The sequence below is a fragment of the Hermetia illucens genome, chromosome 3 (genome assembly GCF_905115235.1).
Source record: "Hermetia illucens chromosome 3, iHerIll2.2.curated.20191125, whole genome shotgun sequence".
NCBI lineage: Eukaryota > Metazoa > Arthropoda > Insecta > Diptera > Stratiomyidae > Hermetia > Hermetia illucens.
The window spans coordinates 18990221-19010617 of NC_051851.1; the positions used below are offsets into that span (position 1 = coordinate 18990221).

Sequence of the window (20397 nt, forward strand, 5' to 3'; positions counted from 1 at the left end):
CCGGCAACGACAACGGATTAGCGATTTGTGCATTTTCTCATGGAACGTGCGCTCCCTGTACAGAGATGAAGCTGATGAGCAGCTAGCCGATACCCTGTCCCAATATAGTGCTGATATAACAGCGTTACAAGAGATGCGATGGACAGGGACCGGTTTCCTGGAGAAGAGCCACTACACCATATATTATAGTGGCCATCCAGTAAACTATGTGCTCGGAGTAGGTTTCTGAGTCAGCCAAAAAATGAAACCTGCTGTTATTGGCTTTGAAAACATAATCGAACGGCTATGCACTCTGCGCTTGCGAGGCAAGTTTAGAAATATAAGCCTCATAAACGTTCACGCCCCTACGAGGCAATAGAACGAACCCTCGAAGCCTGCCCCAGATATAATATCAAAATCATACTTGGGGATTTTAACAGCCAAGTAGGGAAGGAGCCCGTATTCAGGCGATACGTTGGCTCCCATAGTTTACACGAAAAAACAAATCATAACGGACTGCGGATTATTCAATTAGCAGGGTCACACGAAATGGTTGTTGGAAGTACCTGGTTTATCCGGAAAGCGGTTCACAAACATACGTGGGCCTCTCCAGACGGGACCACTTTCAACCAAATTGACCACGTGTTGATCGAACGCCACCACCTCTCAGCCTTGATGAATGTCAGAACATATATATATATAGGGGGGCCAATATAGACTCGGATCACTATCTCGTTGGCATGGTGCTCCGAGCTCGAATTACGACACCTCCTACAAACCCCTCTGACAATCAGGTGAGAGTGAACACTGAAGCTATCCACAACACGACCCTCCGCGATACCTATAAGAGGGAAATAGATGCCGCAATAACTGCAGTCAACAGAGGACCTGGTGATGAAGCATCAACAAATGATCTTCACAATCACCTGAAGAACGTTATCATGGATACGGCCACAAGCATACTTGGCCCCAGTCGCAAAAGGAGTCAGAACGGCTGGTTTGACGATGTATGTAAGCTAGCCACGGGACGGAAGAATGCTGCATACCGAGTAATGTTGCATTCTCAAAGAACGCGGGCACGCGCAGAGACTTATCACGAACTCCGTCGAGCGGAGAAGCGACTTCACAGACGGAAAAAGGAAGCCTGGGAGAACCAACAAGTCTGTGAACTAGAAAAGTACAGGGAGCAACCGCACCAAGCGCGGAAGTTTTACCAACAAGTCAGCAGGATGAAATCTTATACACCTCGATGCTCATCCTGCCGTGACAAAGAGGGAAATCTGATTTCCGACAGAATGGGCATATTGGAGCGATGGGTTGAGTACTTTGATGAGCTACTGAACAACCAGAACCTCGGCGAATGGAGGTCCCGCCAATTGAAGACGACGGACAAATACTGCCACCACCAAGTTTAGGAGAAACAGTCCGTGCAATTCATCGGCTAAAAAATCATAAGTCGCCAGGAGCCGATGGAATTACGCCGAATTGGTTAAATATGGAGGCGACCAGTTACACCAAGTGGTTCATGAACTTGTGCTCAAGATATGGGACAGCGAATCAATGCCTGACGATTGGCAACGAGGCATTATCTGTCCCATACATAAAAAGGGAGATATCACACAGTGCAGCAATTATAGAGGTATCACGTTGCTGAGTACCATCTATAAGATATTCTCCGCTATCTTGCTAGGCCGGATAGCCCCATACGCCCAGAACATCATTGGCCCATACCAAAGAGGCTTCACTCCAGGCAAATCAGCAACAGATCAGATTTTCTCTCTGCGGCAAGCGATGGAAAAACTGTTGGAATATGGACAACAGTTGCACCATCTATTCATCGACTTTAAAACCGCCTATGATAGCATAGCCAGGGTAAAACTGTACACGGTCATGAGAGAATTCGGTATCCCGACGAAATTAATAAGACTGACTAGGCTGACCCTGACCAATGTGCGAGGCCAGATAAAAGCAGCAGGATCACTCTCAAGACCATTCCACATCAACAACGGTCTACGACGAGGGGATGCGCTATCATGCGTCCTCTTTAACCTGGCCCTCGAGAAAGTGATCCGTGATGCTGAGGTAAATGCAAGAGGTACGATCCTCTTCAAGTCCACCCAATTACTGGCCTATGCTGACGATATCGACATCATGGGAAGAACCACCCGAGACGTACAAACTGCCTTCATCCAGATCGAGCAGGCGGCATATTGCGCGAGATCTTGGGCTGCACATCAATGAAGACAAGACAAAATATATGGTGGCAACGTCAGCACCGAAGACGAATCAACCAACAACATCAAACCGCACTGGTCAAACACAAGCACGAACAAGAATAAGGATAGGAGAATACAAGTTTGAGACAGTTGAGAATTTCTCCTATCTAGGGTCAAAAATCACAACCGATAACAGCTACGATGATGAAATCCGCGCACGGTTGTTGTCAGCCAACAGAGCCTATTTCAGCTTACAAAGACTGTTCCGCTCGAAACGTCTCACCATAGGGTCGAAGTTCTTACTGTACAAGACTATGATCTTGCCAGTCCTCATGTATTCCTCGGAAACTTGGGTTCTTAGCAAGAAAAATTGCGAACTCTTGGCCGCGTTCGAGAGAAGAATCCTCTGAAGAATTTCTGGCCCCCTACATGAGGATGGACGATTCCGTAGCCTACACAATGACGAAATCTATGAGCGATACCATGACCGTCCGGTTGTGGATAAAATCCGGCTCCATAGGTTACGGTGGTCACTTAATTCGTATGGATGAGGATGATCCCACCCGAAAAGTCTGTAAGGGCAATATCTATGGTAGAAAAAGAAGACGAGGCAGACCCTGCCTAAGATGGAGCGATGGCGTAGGTCAGGACGCCAGACAGCTTTTAGGGATATCGAATTGGTGGACCTCCTTATTAAGGCAGGCCTAGACCGGATACCGGTTGTTGCGCCGTTGATGATGATGATGAACCATCAGTGTAGACAACGTCAGTATATCCTGACGCGTATTCTTCTGGTTCATCCCAATTTTCTCTTCATTTTAAGATAACATCATATCTTCTACCAAACAGATGTATGGGCATCTGAGAATTGAAGGGCATTGCGAAAACTAGATTCAGTTCTCCCAATGACTCTTCCAATGCTCTGTGCCCCCACGTCCTTTGTTTCCCCATAGATCGAATCGAATTAGTCGATGAGCTGCTCTAATTGCAGTGCTCTGAATAAACAAATCCAAGGCCTGCAAATGAAGTAATGCATTCAGAGCTGCGCCGGATGGGAAGCTCATGGTGAACCCAAACACACAGACAGACAGTGCTTTATAATGTGGCTAGTTTACAGCGAAAATCCTTCTGTTTCACCTTAACCCACCACGCTACGGATGCATAAGCAAACATCGGCCTAATGATATCCACATTACTATCTGAAGCCTAAGTCTCCATATCCTACATGGTTGTTCCAAAGAAGCTTCCTATCTAGTATACCTCCCAGATACTTCACTTCTTCGGAGAGTTGAAGGGTTGTACCCCTCATCTCTGGAAGTCAAAGTCTATTCAGTTTCCTCCTTTTTGTAAATAATACAAGGTGTCTCAAAAGAAATTTTATATTTATTTAGCTCACTGCGTGAACGCAACGTATCCGAGGGGCGCGGGGGTTATGTCAATCGGTAGCCTGGCTCTTGGGAATTCAGTCGCTATGGAGCGTTTCTCGAGAGAAGACCGCGTGTTGTACGATTCGGCAATTGTAGCGCGTAGAAAATTCTGCAGTTTTCGAGGTTTTTGCCACTTAAATGATGCGCCAAGCATTCCTCTCATTTGACATTGGGTTAATTGGGTTAATGCCAGGTGCATCATCGGAGGACGAGCTAGTGGCATCCAGCCAGGAGACAGTAGCCGTCGAGAGCAGTACACTCGGTGCCAGCCGTAGCACTGTTATGCTGAAACCAACCGCTGGGACCTAGTACTCCTGACCCGAAGCCCTCAGCGTCGGGCGATCTCTCGAAAGCGAAAACCGATAAGAATGTCGGTCGCCGGAAACCGGCTTAGAAGCGAAGGTCCACGGGTGTCCTGCTCAAGAACCAGTACCAGAAGGCCATGCATATTTTCAGCAAGATTGCTAAGAATAAGGAGGCCAATCGCTCTAAAACGCAATCGATCTCAAGACGAGGTCGAGCAAGATAAGAAGCGGAGCATAGTGGGCAAGAGCGCAGACGCTAAGCAACATCCGAAGGAAATTGTACAGCAACCGTCAGCCGGCAGGCCACGTACTGCGAAGCCCTTCAGCGACGTGGCCAGGAGTCACTTACGTGTAGCGCTGGCGGATGGCAATTCTGCTAGCGACAAACTAACGCTGGAGGTGGGGACCAGTGTTGAGGCTAGGTTGTCGGGCATGGTCTATGAGCATCTCCTGGACACCGGAGGCAAACACCCGGGACTCACCCCCCACTTTGATTCATCTCAGGTGGTCCGTGAGTTTCACGTAATAGCTTGCATGGACCAGTTCTCTAAGGACTTTCTCGGTTCGTGTATCGCTAAGATCAACGACGCCTGGGAGGGGGTTAAGCTCAAGATCATCCCTTACGACGAGATTCCCAGGAGACCGGTCGCTCGCATCTGGTTGCCGAAGATCCGCATGGAGAAGGACAAGCTCGTCCATTTCCTGCGCCTTCACAACCCCGAGATTCCCATGGACGACTGGGTTGTTATCAAGGAGGAGGAACCTCAGACAAGCAGCCAGTCTGTACTACTCCGCATAAACAAGGAGTGCCTGGAGGAACTGGAAAAGGCCGATTATAAAGTGTGGTTTGGAGTCAGGAATGCCAAAGTAAAAGTGTTCCGCTCTGCAAAACCGGACGACGACCTAGACCCAATCGACGCCGCCTCGGCTTATCTGCTCGTCTTCCTCTTAGACGAAGACATCGACATCGTATTAATACAGGAGCCCTGGGTCGGAAGCGACCGAACCATCAAAGGGCCCCAAAGCAAATATTTTAATTCATTCCACAGCACAGGAGACGCTGATCAGGATAGACCTAGAGCATGTATTCTTGCGAGAAAGAGTCTGAACGATTTCCTGTGCCTGGACCTGAGTTCCAGTGACCTAGTTGTGGTCAAGCTGGAGCAGGCGGGGGCAGAGAACGTGTATATTTCCTCAGCTTACATGGCTCATGACAGATCAGCTCCGCCAGAATAACTACAACATCTGACGAACACCATAACAACAAAGAAAGCCAACCTGCTGATAGGCTGCGACGCGAATGCAAGGCATACGCTTTGGGGCAGCTCCGAAATCAACGAAAGAGGTACTCGGAGAACTGTGACGGTAGGGAGGAGGTCCTTGATATCACCCTAATAACCGACAATGGGATTCTTAGGGTGGAAGACTGGAGAGATCTCTGACCAGAGATCCTTCTCTAACCACAGTTGGATACTCTTCAGTCTAGATCTCGCCGCAGCCCTTTAGAGACCCTAGGAGGATCGACTGGAGAAAGTTTGGTCAGGTAATTAAGAACAAAATCTCCGGTGCGCAAATTGGTAGAATTGGCACGACAGACGAACTGAAGTCAAAGGTCGGGACTCTGGAGAAGGCATTTGATACCGCCTTTAAAGTCTCGTGCCCTACTAAGTACAGCAAAAAGACCCTACCACCGGGGTGGAACGAAGATCTCTCTAGTCTCAGAAAGCTGACCAGAGAAATCTTCAACATCTGCTACAGGCAAAAATACTGGCAGCCATACAAGGACTGCCTGAAGAAGTACAAGTCGGCCATCAGGACCGCCAAGAGGCGGTCTTGGCTGGACTATTGTCAGAACATGGAAAGCACTAGTGAATCCACGAGGCTCAGTAAGATTCTGTCCAAGGAACATAAGAGCCCATCCTTCCTTAAAAAATCGGAAGGCTCCTGGACGGAATCTTCTAGCGAAACCTTGGAGCTGCTGGTTCAAACGCACTTTCCCTCTAGCGAGGAGGACTGTGAGTCAGAACCTTGCTTGGAGGTTTTGCGGCAAGCTTGCGAGGCTATCAAATCGGTAATTACCGAGGATAAGATCGGCTGGGCTATAAACAACTTCTCCGCATACAAATCTCCAGGCCCAGATGGCATAATGCCAGTCATGCTACAGAAGCAGCAGGAAAGGGTTGTGCCGTGGCTTGTTGAGATTTACCGGAGCTGCATCACTTTAGGATACGTACCGCAGTCCTGAAGGCGCGCACGAGTGGTTTTCATACCGAAAGCGGGCAGGCGCGGTCATGAGTCCGCGAAGGACTTTCGACCAATCAGCCTGACCTCTTTCGTACTGAAGACCCTAGAATCCGTCCTGGACATTCACTTAAGGACGGTTATGGAGAGAACGCCTTTCTCTAAGTCCCAGCATGCTTACCTCAAAGGAAAATCCACAGGAACCGCCCTCCACGAGGTAATTGGCACGGTTGAGCGGTCGCTGCAGTACAATCAGTATACCCTTGCTGCTTTCTTGGATATAGAGGGAACTTTTAATAACGTCAGTACCAACGCCATCAAGCAAGCCTTGACCGGTTTTGGATTGGAGTGGTAACTCACGCATTGAATTATATCCATGCTGAGTACCAGGATAATCCAGTCCGATCTGGGAGGCAACCACTTGACCAGAGCTGTGAAAATAGGCACGCCCCAGGGTGGCGCCATCTCACCGGTGCTCTGGTTAATAGTAATGGAAAAAAATTTACGTACATTGGACAGCAGCGGGGTGAAGGTGGTGGCGTATGCCGACGACTTGGTGATATTAGTATCAGGGATGTTTCTGTCCATTATGAGCGACATCATGGAAGGAGCGTTGCAAAAGATGTGCTTGTGGGCCGCAAGATGCGGACTCAGCATAAACCCAACCAAAACGCAACTGATGCTATTCACTACCAAGATAAGGATACCTGAATTCCATCTACCACGGCTGAATGAACAAAGATTGGTTCTTTCCTCTAATGTAAAGTATCTGAGTGTAATCCTGAATCCTAACCTAAATTGGAGGTTGAACATAGAACTGAGGGTTAAGAAGGCCTGTATAGCCTTCCATGCCTGTAAGAGAACCTTTGCAAAGGAATGGGGTCTCCGGCCGAGGACGGTTCTCTGGATGTACACCGCTGTAGTGCGTCCGATCCTAACGAACGAAGCTTAATAGGATTCAAAGAACCGCGTGGGCAGGTGTTACGGGGGCTCTGCAGTCCTGCCCAACAGATGCTCTCAATGTACTCCTGCATCTCCTTCCCGCTGCATCTCGTGGCAGCGTGCAGTGCCGTCAGACAACGTGAGTCCGGATGCTGGACAGCGAAGTCTTACGGTCACAGCAACATCCTAGATGAAATACCTCGAGAAATCTGGGCATCCCCCACGGACTATGTCACACGCAAGCTGAACTTCACGAGAAACTTTGCTGTGGATCTTCCAACCAGGACAAAGTGGAAAACCGGCGGCATGTTGCAAGACTATGACACATTATTCTTTACGGACGGATCAAAGGTGGCCTATGGAGTCGGCGCGGTGGTTTTCTCGAATACACACGGTGTATCCAAGTCGTAGGGTCTCCCAGGTTTCGCCAGTGTATTCCAGGCGGAAGTAGTGGCGATATTGGAAGTCTGTCGATGGCTGGAGCGTGATTCGAGCCCCAAGCGTGACATAGCCATTCTGACCGACAGCCAAGCGGTCATCAAGGCCTTGTACTCAACGACGACATCTTCCCGGCTGGTGGGGCAGTGCAAAGACACGCTCAACCATCTGGGCGGCACGCTCAAGGTCACTCTCCTCTGGGTTCCCGGACATAGGAACATAGAGGGGACTGAGCGGGCTGACGGATTGGCCAGGCAAGGCTCTGCTCTTGGCAGTCCCTCGGTGAATACAGTTGGTTGATCGCTGGCGGCTGTCGGGGGCGGAGTCTACTCGCACTACCTAGCAGCCGCGGGCCTGAGATAGCGAAGGCTTTCAAGCTATGCCAAGTCAAGGAGAATTTGGCCCGCTTATAACATAGCCCGATTACGAGAGCTCCGATGCCAGACGCGTGCAAATGCATTCAAGATTACGGCCCATAGGGGACCATGCCGCTAGGCTCGGCTTACCCTACAACTCGCATTGCCGAAGCTTCGAAGAAGGAAGGGAGACCCTCATGCACTTTCTCTGCGATTGCCCAGCTCTGGCTAGGGTCAGGCTGCGGACACTGGGTAAACCATTCTTTGGGGACCTCAGAGACATTTCTAGCTGCAGGATCGGAGAGCTACTTTCCTTCGTGAATGCTACGGGCTGGCTCTGAAGACCAGAGCCGGCTGGTCTCTGCCTCCCTGCTCCCATAACAACAGTCACGCTCTTGGGAGTTTGGGCTGCTCGGAGCGGTCACTGATACCTACCTACCTACCCCATCAGTCAATCGATGCTAGTATGATATCTTAATTCTTTCGACAAGTATCATCCGTTTACCCAGAATTATTTACCTGCTCTGTTGGTCTATTGAAAATGCCTTTTTTTAATACAACAATTTCAATTTCACAAGAAAAGTCCTTTTCTAATGAGGCTAATTTGGCCTTCATGGAAAATGTTCAATTTATTCTGAAAGGGTTCTATTCTCAATATTTTTGTTAATATACCTTGAGTCTCTAGTACGTAGGCGAGTATGATTCGACGCGTAGTAACCTACACACGTTCATGGTTTTTTAGGTACTTCTTTTATTTTATGGAGTCCTTGGTAACTGAGCTTCAAACTTCAAAGCGATATCATCCTTCAGAGAGTATCTTTTGAATGAATCTTTCGCTGTGAGTTTGGTAGACTTGTTCTGTTCAAAATTTTCCTGATGGATGAAATTTTAGGGTTCGATATTGACATTCCTGGAAAGAAAACTTCCCCAGAGATGCTGGTCTGAACTTTGTCGCCTACAATGTTGTGCTGAAGATGAAATCAGAAATAAAACGGTCACGGGAAGTATCCAGCTTGATTCAGTGATATTTCGTTCGTTTTTCTTTCTGTTGTTTATATGAATTCAGTTGCTTTTCACTCGATTTCATTCCGCCCTACACCATCGCGAGATGAAAACAACAAAAGAGCCTCAATCTGGCTCCAACCATATGCATGTCCACATGCTTTTGAATGTCGCCATTCAGCTTTTGTGCAACGAATGCACAATTAATCATTCATGATAATCGGATCAAAGCCAGATCCAAGTATTGCTTGAATAAAATTCCTCTGAATATGTGCAGGCATTCATATTTTCCGCTGATCCAATCTCATGGAAAGCCTATTTCCATGGAGCCCGCATGGAAGAGCTGCTTCATTTGCATGCCCTCCATAAATATGCTACTCTCGCGATGTTGGTATCACCAAGAGGCATCTATTTTCCCGATTTCATCCATTTTGAATTCAAAGACTGGAAAATGAACTCTCGGTTGAAACGAAACTAGTAGGAAAACACAAACAAACAAACAACAGGTAGCCGTTCGTCCCTCACAATTATGTGGTGGCCAACCTTTACTAAGGTCGTTGATTGTGACTGAAATCGACGTGGCTGTAAACAATTTATGTTTTTATTTTTGGCTGTAACCAAGCTTCTCCATGTTTGCTTCTCTGATTAAATATTTTTATTATCTGGTCGCCCCTCTTGCCTCTGTTTATCCGAAACCAAGGTCCTATTAACTGACATATTAATTCAGATATGATTTCTAGACCGTTAGAACAATTTTACCTGCATTAGTCACAAACGTCCTCGGTTTTTATCTTTTTAAAATTGTTAGGGTGGCGTGTGGTTAGGTATGAGTGTAGACCTAGTCATGCTCTGGAAAACTTTATGGACTCTCGAACCCTTTCCTAATCGATTCATGGGCTTAACGTGATTACTATGGTTATTAGACATCGCTTCAGAGATAAGAAAATGCTGATACTGGGGTTAATATGAATTTCCTCTTGAATTTTATTTAGAAAACGAGTGCAGCATGTCATTAAACTCTTGCTTAACATGGTACCGAAAATAGACAAATTTTGATTCTACCAAGTTTTCCTCATCTTTGGTTTATGATTATCTGGATTAAAACACTTTGGTATCGTTAGCGTAGAGATCGGAAAACGAGGGATTCTCTCCAATGATTTCGGAACCTTACTCTAGAGAATAGCGAAATAATTTGAAATTTGTCAATGACCTTTGCTCCCACTGCCCTTTTCATGGAAAGGATTCGGCTCCCTGCTTATAAGTTCTGAAGTGTGACTGCTATTTACGCCATATCTTCTAATTAACTGTGGACAAGACCATTAGCCATGTTATCACATACGAGGTCTGATCACAAAGTTCCGGGACTTCCTGAAACACGCCGGCAATACTGTTGAAAAGAGTTTCAACCGAAAACAGCTGTTTTTAAGGTTCTGTTGAAAACAAAATTTTATTAAAATTGGTTCGGTTTCTGTCTGTCTGCGACACGTACATTTCTCAGAAGCAGCTACATTTATTGAAACGAAATTCGGTAGAAAGGTTAAAACTGTGTCCCCACCCTTGCAGTGAATTACATTACTGCATATTGCACTTAAGGGGGTCCCCATATATGAACATAAAAGAGAGATGCACCATTTTTTTCCCAGAATATAGTCATGTGGGGTATCAAATGAAAGGCCTCGATTAGTACTTTCCGAAGCAGATATTAATTTTGATACTGTTTGCCAAGGGTAGGACGGCGAACCTACCCTACCAAAAAAGTTGAAAAAAGTTACACAAGTCCATGTAGTACTAGGATGAATTTAAGGGGGTATTTCAGTAAATTTCTGAAAGTTAGTAATATACTATTAGTAAGTTTATTTAAGCAGGTATCGGAATGGGACATATTTTCAGGCCTAGATTTCATCTAAGGACACTATCCTGATTTTTTTCGATTTTTTGGGTTGGGTAGTTTCCGGAAATGAGCCCTGTCTCTTTAAGTGCGTACATTTTGACTCCTCACTAACGCACTTTACAATTCACAACTAAACTAATATCAGCTGCGGAAAGTACTAATCGAGACCTTTCATTTGATACCTTACACGACCTTTTGAACATCCCCTTTACATGTATGGGGAGCCCCCGTTTAAACTCCACCTAGATTTATACTACTCGCTGCATGCGTGGGACTTTATAGTTCCCATCTGTCCACAAAATTTCGTTCGGATCGGTGTAGCCGTTTTGGAGAAAAGTGCATGTGACAGACAGACCGACAGTGAATTGATAAAAAAAACGGAAAGGATGTCGAATGTGAAGATAATGAGTGAAGTTGTAAAAGAGAAGATTTTGGTGTTCCGAGCCGAATCTTTCAGCGTACGGGGTGCCTAAGGTAGGCTATAGTCGGTCTGCAGTAGCAAATTTTTTAAAAAAATTTGCTGAGACTGGGTATACTGAGCGAAAAGTAGGATCAGGAGCCCACAGAAAGACTTCTGCAAGTGAAGATCGACTCTTAAAGAAGATTAGTCTTAGAGACCGCTTCAAGACGGCTGCGTGTATTCTACAAACATCAACGCAGCCAGTGAGCAGAACGATTTGGGCATGCTTTTCTTATCACCAAATTCGACGATTGGCTATGCTTGAAGGGACGATCAAGGCTGTTGATCATAAAAACATCCTTGAAGAAAATTTGGTACCTGTGCTGGAAGAGGATTTTACGCATGTGGATCAAATGAATTTCCAAGATAATTCTGCTCCTTGTCATCGAGGTCAATTGCTAAGTATCATTTTTTCCTTAATTCTTATTCCATCCTCAACAATAGTCGGCAATTTCAACTGTCTTACCTTTCCTAATTATTAACAGGTAAAGAATTATTTACGCGAACTTGTTTCCTGTATGTTATGGCATGGCAACAGTCATGATGCTCTTTGACAACGAGGTGACCGCAGTACGTTGACGTATTTTTCAAGGATTTTGAAGCAAGAGAAGAGAAATGGGGCGATAGTTCACAGCAAGAGAAGGGTCTCCGCTCTTGAGGATAGGAATGATAAGGGCCTCTTTCCAGAGATGGGGAAAGTAACATTCTTCTAGACTTTTGTTCTAGATTATACTCAGGGGGAGGGAAATGTGTTTTCTACAGTTAAGGAGGAAGAGATACATCGGGGCCAGGTCCGACATTGGTGTCAAGATTACCAATGAGGAACTCAACCAAGGAAGATGTAAGGAGAGGAATGGCCAGAGATTCGGAGCAGTCTGGAGTTATGCGGTAGAAAACATTGAAGAGAAGTAGGTGCAGACAAGTTCGCAGAGTTGTTGTGGGGAGTTGGCAGTGGAGTCAGCAAAACTAATAGAAGGGAGAGACTGAGTAGGATTACGAGAATTGCAAGCATGAGAACAAAAGGGTTTTAAGTTACTGCGGGCAAGGGTGGCTTCGACGCTCAATAAGTACCTTTTACGCTCTTTTCTAACCATTGACTTCACAGTAGAACGTATAACCTTAAAGTGAACAAGGTCGGCGTCATTCTTGGAAGCCCGAAACTTCTTCCGCAGTATATGTACGTAGGAAGGCAGTGGAAGAAGGGACATAAGAGGAGAGGAGATCGGACAGGATAGTATAAAAGGTGCTTAGAGATTGATCACACGTTGAATTGCTTAATATATGTACTCAGTTGAAAGACGCTAAAGCTGAATTCAGACCGTCAAAATTGGCTGGAAAGTAAGAGGTCGAGAGCCCAAGGAATTTTCGGTGGTGTTGAAATTCAAGGCAGAGCAAATATTCATAAAGGAAGAAAGTAGAAAGGAAGAATGGGAGAGGTTGTTGGAAGGAATTGGAAGGCCAGTGGAGCATGGGGAGGTTAAAATCTCCGCAAAGAAAGAAAGAGAGGGAAGGGAATCTGACAGTAAGAAATTCAGACAAACTGTCAAACAATTCTTTATAATGGTGAGAAGGGCAAGCACAGGGTACATATACACAAGATACAATCAACGAGAGGAAGTTGGGCGGGGGGACACGATGAGAAACATAGTCAAAAGGAAAGCCAAAGGTGGGGAAGACAAATTCGGCGGGGAGACCCCAAGAGCAACACAATCAAAAGGAAAACCAGAGGTGGAGAAGACAAGTTCGGCGGAGAGTGTATCTTTTATTGCAATTAGAACCCCACCGCCGGTGGACTTACGAGATGCATCCCGGTCCCTGTCACCGTGGAAAGTGGAGTACCCTTTGGGGAGCTCGGAGTTTAATATGGCATCGTCCAGACAGGTTTCAAAGATACAGATGGCATGGTGTTGCTTAGCCAGCTTGGTTCTTAAACCCCTAACGTTCTGATGAAATAAACAGACAGTAAACATGGTTCCAGTTATATATAATAGCTCGGCGAGGCAGGTGGGTTGCCCTGAAATTTACCCGCGAATTGGGGCGGTTGTGTGCCTTGATGAATACACCCGGTCGGAGTTGTTGTCTTTTGTCAGTTTGACGCAGGTATTACTGCGTGGGGTGGTTTGCCTTTAGGCACACGTGCTTCCAGTCCTCCCTCCCTTTCTTCCCTTTGTTCTTTTACGATTGTAAGCGAAACCACAACTATATTTTCCGCTCCCACGTTTTTTCCCAGCGCTTTCTCTCCAGTGAAACAAGCATCACATGCTCTGGATCATCCGCTGTACCACCGTGAAAATTCGATGAATCATCCACCCAAGGCGATACAGATACTGCTTGTAGCAGCCGTGAGAAACTAATGTTGAGAATGAGTCTGTGAGTCCAGCGAGCATTCGTATATTCCCGCCACTGCCAGTACTGCCTCATCTAATGTGATTTTAAAAGCACTGGAAACCCCCAAAGCCATCAGCTGATAAACCGAATTCACCTACTTGCTTCTTTGCCCATACAGGTCACGCGTAAAGTCAAATGGATTGCACCAGCCCGGCTAAAAGCAATCTTCGGTGGCACTGGTTGCCTCTTGAGATGCATCTCTAGGCGTTCCCGAAAGTTCAATTTGGCATCAATTATCACCTCTAGGTATTGATGCTCAAGGTGGTGGCGAGGAAGACGGCAACCTGTCGGCCAAACCAAAACCAAGTTCCTGTGGAGAACCTCCTTGTGGTGGCACCGGGGAACGCTGTATTCACTATGGTTTGGTGACCGTGATACAGTAGGCGAACGCTCCAAGGCCTAATAAGGCAATTAGATCCGAGTCTGCACGGGGAATCATCTAAAGTGGCTTCACTTACGAAACCTAACCAGGGGTATACTGGTACCACAGGAACCGGGATACCCCCTGAATTCAAATGTTTCCGGAGAAATCCTGGAGCATGCAAATTCAGCTCGGTTTTTTCCGATTAGCCACCTTGGGGGAGCTTCATGAGGGCTGTGGTTACGTTCAAGCGAATAAAAGACCTTCGGGCCTCAAACGTGGTGTTAAGGTGCAATACGAGTGCCGTAGTCTAAAATTCGGTAGAGATTTAGGTAGGTCTTGCATTCACCAGTATGAATAAGCTGAGCCACGCCCTCAATATGGAGCAGGCGGCAATTGGCGCGAGATCTTGGGCTGCACATCAATGAAGGCAAGACAAAGTATATGGTAGCAACATCAGCACCAAAAACCAACCAACCAACAACATCAAACCGCACTGGTCAAACCGGAAGAATAAAAATAGGAGACTACAACTTTGAGACCGTTGAACATTTCTCCTATCTAGGGTCGCTTACTTTAAGCTTACAAAACCTGTTCCGCTCGAAACGTCTCATAGAGTCAAAGCTCTTACTTTACAAGACTTTGGTAATATTTATTTAAACCACAATAGCAATTTAGCAATAAACACAAAAATTTAACTTTATTTTTAAAAAACTTTTTCAATAAGATTTCTGAATTTGTATTCCAAATTTGATCTTTGCACCGATGTGATGTTTACGCCGCCGCGGGTGGAACAGAAGAGATCGGCTTAGTTCCATGCGGTCTTTACTGTCCCAACCAACGGCATTTTTCCACCGCTAATTCTCCACTCCCCTGGTGCGTTCCGAAAATGAGTGAGTGGAGAGTTCCGCGCCATCTACCCGTCCGCATCCGCAACATTCGAAATAAATTTCGAATGCTGCAGATCCTGCCGCGCCACAAGACAATGGTCTTGCCAGTCCTCATGTACTCCTCGGAGACTTGGGTTCTTAGCAAGAAAATTTGCGGACTCTGGACCGCGTTCGAGAAAAGAATTCTCCGAAGGATTGTTGACCCTCTACATGAGGATGGACGATTTTGTAGCCTACATAAGAACGAAATCTATGACTGATACTCCGGCCGTCTGGTTGTGGATAAAATCTGGCTCAACAAGTTGCGGTGGGCGGGTAACCTAACCCGTATGGATGAGGATGATCCGACCGGAAGAGTCTATAAGGGCAATATCTATGGTAGCAAAAGAAGACGAGGCAGGCCCTGCCTGAGATGGAGCGATGGAGTAGATCAGAAGGCCAAAGAGCTCTGGAGCCCCTTATGTAGGACAGGACTAAACCGGATACCGGTTGTTGCGCCCTTGATGAAGATGATGAATGGAACAAAGTAGTCTGTAGAGAGGCGCAATCCATTGGGGTTTTCCTAAAAAGCAAGGACATTTGAGGTCATTGGGGAGGTCGTTAATAAAGATTAGAAATAAAAGAGGTCATAGAATGGATCCTTGTGTCACACCAGAGGAGAGGGAAAAACAACTAGAAGTGCAACCATCAAGGGAAGCGCTACAGGAAAGGTAGGAGGCAAGCCATGTAATAAGTGATGAAGGAATGTTGAGAGAGTCGACAATAGTTTCTCGTAGTTAACGAAATCGAAGTACGTGTAAATGATGTGGACTTTCTGCCGAGAGTTGAGGCATTTGGCCACAAAGTTGGTGAAGTCCAGAAGATTGATAGCAGTGGATCGACATTTTATGAAACCATGCTGATCCTTAGCTATAACTTGCCCGAAGTGGGTGGCCAACCAGTCATTGACATACCTCTCGAGGATCTTGGAACACGATGAGAAGAGTGAAATAGGGCGGTAATTCTCAGCAAGAGAATGATCACGACCTTTTATTGAAAATAATGCAGAGAGGAAGGGAAATGAACTTAGAGGTTTTAATCAGGAAGAGGTTGGGAAGACTATCGGAGCCGGATCCGATATTGGCATCAAGGTTCTCAATGAGGTACTTCAGCAAAGAGGGGAATAGCAGCAGATACTAATGTATAAGCGAGTGGTGCCTTTCGACGGAGGGATTTTCTCAAGGATGCTACGTCTGCAGCGTAATGGACGAATAATCTTAGCGGCCACCAGTTCCATGCGCTTTGTGCTAGGGTTCTCCCGTTTTATGACGTATTATGTCCATAATGTAAAGGCTTGACTGCAGTTTCCCACGCTGAGCTGATCCATGCCATTGGAGAGAGCCATTTCTGCTTACTTGAAGTGGACGATCTGACCTGAATCTACAAGTGGCACATCTGAAGTGGCTCTTACCATGTGGCCTCACTGGAGGTTGTCTGGTACTATTGAAACCGGGACAACACAAAGACAAGCACAAACATCAATAACAAACCAGGATTCGAACCCGGGCTAACGAGAGGCTGATATTCAACCAACTCCAGCATCGCATCGTATGGAAAAATAAGTCAGTATTCGCTGATAAGTCACTTTTATTAATAAATCTTGAAATAAATTGATAATATTCGAAACAACAATGAAAATAGAGGGTGTTGCAAAAATTTAGTGCCCACAAATTTTCAAAATATCGTCACGATTTACGGCGCTTTTGGCAGCATCCCTTCCAGGTTTGTCCTTTCTTTGGAAGGAAAGCATTATGAGCCTCGAATGCCTGAACTTTGTAACGATGCGTGTCCTAGTTCGATCCATAATCCACAAGAGCGCCGCATCCCAGATGATCAGATCTGACTTACAAAGTTCCGTTTAGGCAATCTTGCTTCCGTTGACCAATTACGCTGAATAGTTCAACATTCCCAGCTCGGCTACATTTTCCAGCCACTCTGCGTGGTACTCTCCGCACAGATCAAAGTCTTGAAAGAAACGTTTAATAAGCAAAGTCTGTCGTTGTCGTCGCACAAAGCAGCTTCCAACTTGACTCCACGCTAGTGTCGTCTATCAGACGAGGTGGAGGTGATTGCATTTCATGCAACTAATGGAAATCCGAGGCGGGACAGCAGTGGCCGTTGAGGGGGCAACGTGCTGCCGGAATACCCACCAGCAATTCCGCCTAGCGTTGGGCCCCTGGTGCTGGGAGGTGGCAGCACGCTCAACAATTGTCTTCCCGACATTCACTTTTTGCTCGGGTGTCAAATAATCAAGAGATTTGTTTGGTATCTGAAAAATGAAGGTCTGCGATAAGCTTCCAATTGCTGGTGGCAATGAAGGTCCACTCGAGACACTTGACAAACGTTACCGAGACCGAGACCGACTAGGATCCAAGCATTACCTTCTTTTCTCCTTGGGCTTTGGAGCTGATGCGATGATATTCGGTTTATCCTTGGTTTTATCCATTTGTTTTGATTGCGATTAATCCAATTTGCTGGGGGAGTATCCGTGTCTCAATCAACTCGAAGCGAACTCAACTTCTCAACACAATTTCTCTGACACTAAACACTTGGCGGCAAATTGCCACTGCACACTGCAAACTAGCTTCTCTGCTTTCGCTTCTTTCCACTTCAATTCAGACCATTCCAAACACTTGCACGGGTCGTTTACTTCCGGCACGGACGGCACACCGATTAGTCCAGGTATTCGCGGCTGCACGACAGGCTTTATCCACGGAATCTTCCCAACGGGGCACACTGAGTCGTCTGCAAGTACGTCTCGGAATCGTTGCAAAGGGTTGGTAGTCGTTATGCTCACTGGCACACACTGACACCACGCCAAGCGAGCAGGCACAAGGGTACACACAATTTATAAGGTCGCGAGGGTTCCCGTCACTGAAACTGGAGGATCTCCGCGGCCCAGTCACATTTCCCGATCGAGTGTTCACGACACTCCGTCGTCATCAAGCTGTTGTGATCGTCGCGGTCGCGAGGCAAATATCCATGGCACTCGACGCGTCGTCAGTTCACTCCGAAAGCGATGGCAGCGTGGAAATTGTCGCAATCGGCAATTGTTGTTATTGTTGCTGTTGGGAGCCACAGAATTCACTTCAAGCCAGGGCAGTGAAGAATGCGGCTGCATTGAAGGTTGCGGTGGAGCTAGAATTGCTGCTTCTGGAGCTGCTGCGATTCGGCGGCTATCGTCACGCGAGACTTCATCGAGAACGACAAACAATTCGGGGGTTCGCGGCACATTTCACGACACGACACACGAGTTTTGTACAATTTGACGTTACCGGCTGATCGATTACTAAATGATAGACTTTGTTATGCGGAATTCGCGCGCGCTTAGAATACGAAATATTCGAAAAATTTTGAGCACCTTGATCTGTCGACCGATTTCACACGAGATGGTCACTTTGGTGGGTTTGTGTGAGAATTACAAAACTAAACAAAAACGTCATAACAGAGATGGATGACAGGGATAGATTTATGGAAAAATGCACACGGTGGAAAGAGACGGCTAGTTGTTCGACGGGTCATTCCGGTGAAATTAATCGAATAGTGCCACTGGGGATGCCATATGAACGACACTTTTTGGTTGTTATATATAAGCGGGGATTTTTTAAAGCGGCGAGTGTAGAGCGAATGTAACTAACGGGGTTCGAAGCTTATCAAAAAAGATTCTTTGGAAATTTCTGGAAGTTTCTCATCATTCATAAATTACGAAATAAAAGATTGGCTGCATCTTATCTCAAGCTTTCTTATAAAGTGGGATTTCCCTTTTCCCAAGGACCCACCCCCACCCACGCAGGAATCAGCTGATTTTGTTGTTATGCAAAGCAAGTGACGTCAATGAACCGAGTTCGAGAGAGGAAGGGTTAGACAAAGTGTTGCCAGAGCGCGCTTTGACTATCAAATTCAAAAATTTAAAACGCAATTACGCAATTGCTCCACCGAAGGCTTCGGATCCACCCGCAATTATGAGAAATCAATATGCGACCGAAAGTTTGAAGGTGTCACGAAATGTATGTCTCTCCACGGGGAAATTTGTGGAAGGAGTGCTCTGCGACTTAACGAACACGTTGTATTTAGTGCCTAAGCCACAGCCAACTGGAAAAAAAATCACGAAAACGTTTACCTTAGGGAAACCGGAAATCCGATTATGGTCGCCCCACCGACGGTACTATCGCCTAAATCGAGCCATAAGTGAAAGAGGAAGGCCCGACGGAAGGAAACTTCAGTCACTAAGGAGAGAGACTACAGGATAAGTCTTTCTAATCAGGAAGTTCTCCTCCACACTTACCAGTAAGAGTGTAAGGAAAGAAAGCTGCAAACGCGGACACTACTGGTCTGATGCCAACGACAAGGGAAGATTTTGCGGAAGAAGATGAAGCTTCTTGGAAATGAAGTCTGGGTGGAGGCACTTCCAGGTGTGGTAGCATACAGAGAAACCGGACGCAAGGGAGGGAGGAAGATAGGGACAAAATAATGACCCCGGTGAAACCCACGCTGGACGCAATGCGGTAAAACGCGCAAGAAACGTAAGGCCAACATAACAGTAACGTTCATGAATTCCAGGAAGAATATATCCATGGATATGGCGAGTTTTTGCTTGGTGTTCGAACAAAAGATCTTAAAGAGCCACCACTGGAAATTTTTCGCCGAAGTCCATCAATTCGATGTCCCTAAAACTTGTCTGGCGTCCTGACCTACGCCATCGCTACATCTTAAGCAGGGCCTGCCGCGTCTTCTTTTTCTACCGTAGATATTGCCCTTATAGACTTGCCGGGGTGGATCATCCTCATCCATACGGATTATGTGACCCGCCCACCGTAACCAATTGAGCCGGATTTTGTCCACAACCAGACGGTCATAGTATCGCTCATAGGTTCCGTCGTTATGTATTCTACAAAATCGTTCATCCTCATGTAGGGATCCAAACATTTTTCGGAGGATTCTTTTCTCGAACGCCGGCAAAAGCTAGCAATTTTTTTGCTAAGAACACAAGTCTACGAGGAACATATAAATACTGGCAAGATCATCGTATTGTACAGTAAGCCAAGTTTGGAGCGAAACAGTTTTTGTAAGCTGGAATAGGCTCTGTTGGTTGCCAACAACCGTGCACGGATTTCATCGTTATGGGTGTTATCGATTTTGATTTTCGATCCTAGCCAGGGGAAATCTGTAATATCACCCTTTTTATGTATGGGAGAGATAATGCCCCGTTGGCAGTCATCAGGCATTGATTCGCTACCCCACACTTTCAGCATAAGTTGATAATCTACTTGGTGTAATTGTTCGCCTCCATATTTAATTAATTCGGCTGTAATTCCATCGGCTCCTGACGACCTATGATTTTTAAGCCGATGAATTGCACGGACTGTTTCTTCTATACTTGGTGGTGGCAGTATTTGTCCGTCGTCTTCAGTTGGCGAGACCTCCAACTCGCCGATGTTCTGGTTGTTCAGTAGTTCATCAAA

General features: G+C 46.3%; 1 protein-coding gene across 1 annotated transcript in view; it reads right to left on the minus strand.

The window, feature by feature from the left end:
* The window catches only part of LOC119651282 (protein similar), a 549699-nt gene extending 531355 nt beyond the window's left edge, over positions 1-18344 (minus strand). Inside the window, exon 1 of the mRNA XM_038054794.1 lies at positions 17317-18344. Coding sequence (XP_037910722.1) covers positions 17317-17381 — 65 coding nt within the window. The 5' untranslated portion in view covers positions 17382-18344. The remainder of the gene's footprint in view (positions 1-17316) is intronic.
* Positions 18345-20397: the final 2053 nt, after the last annotated feature.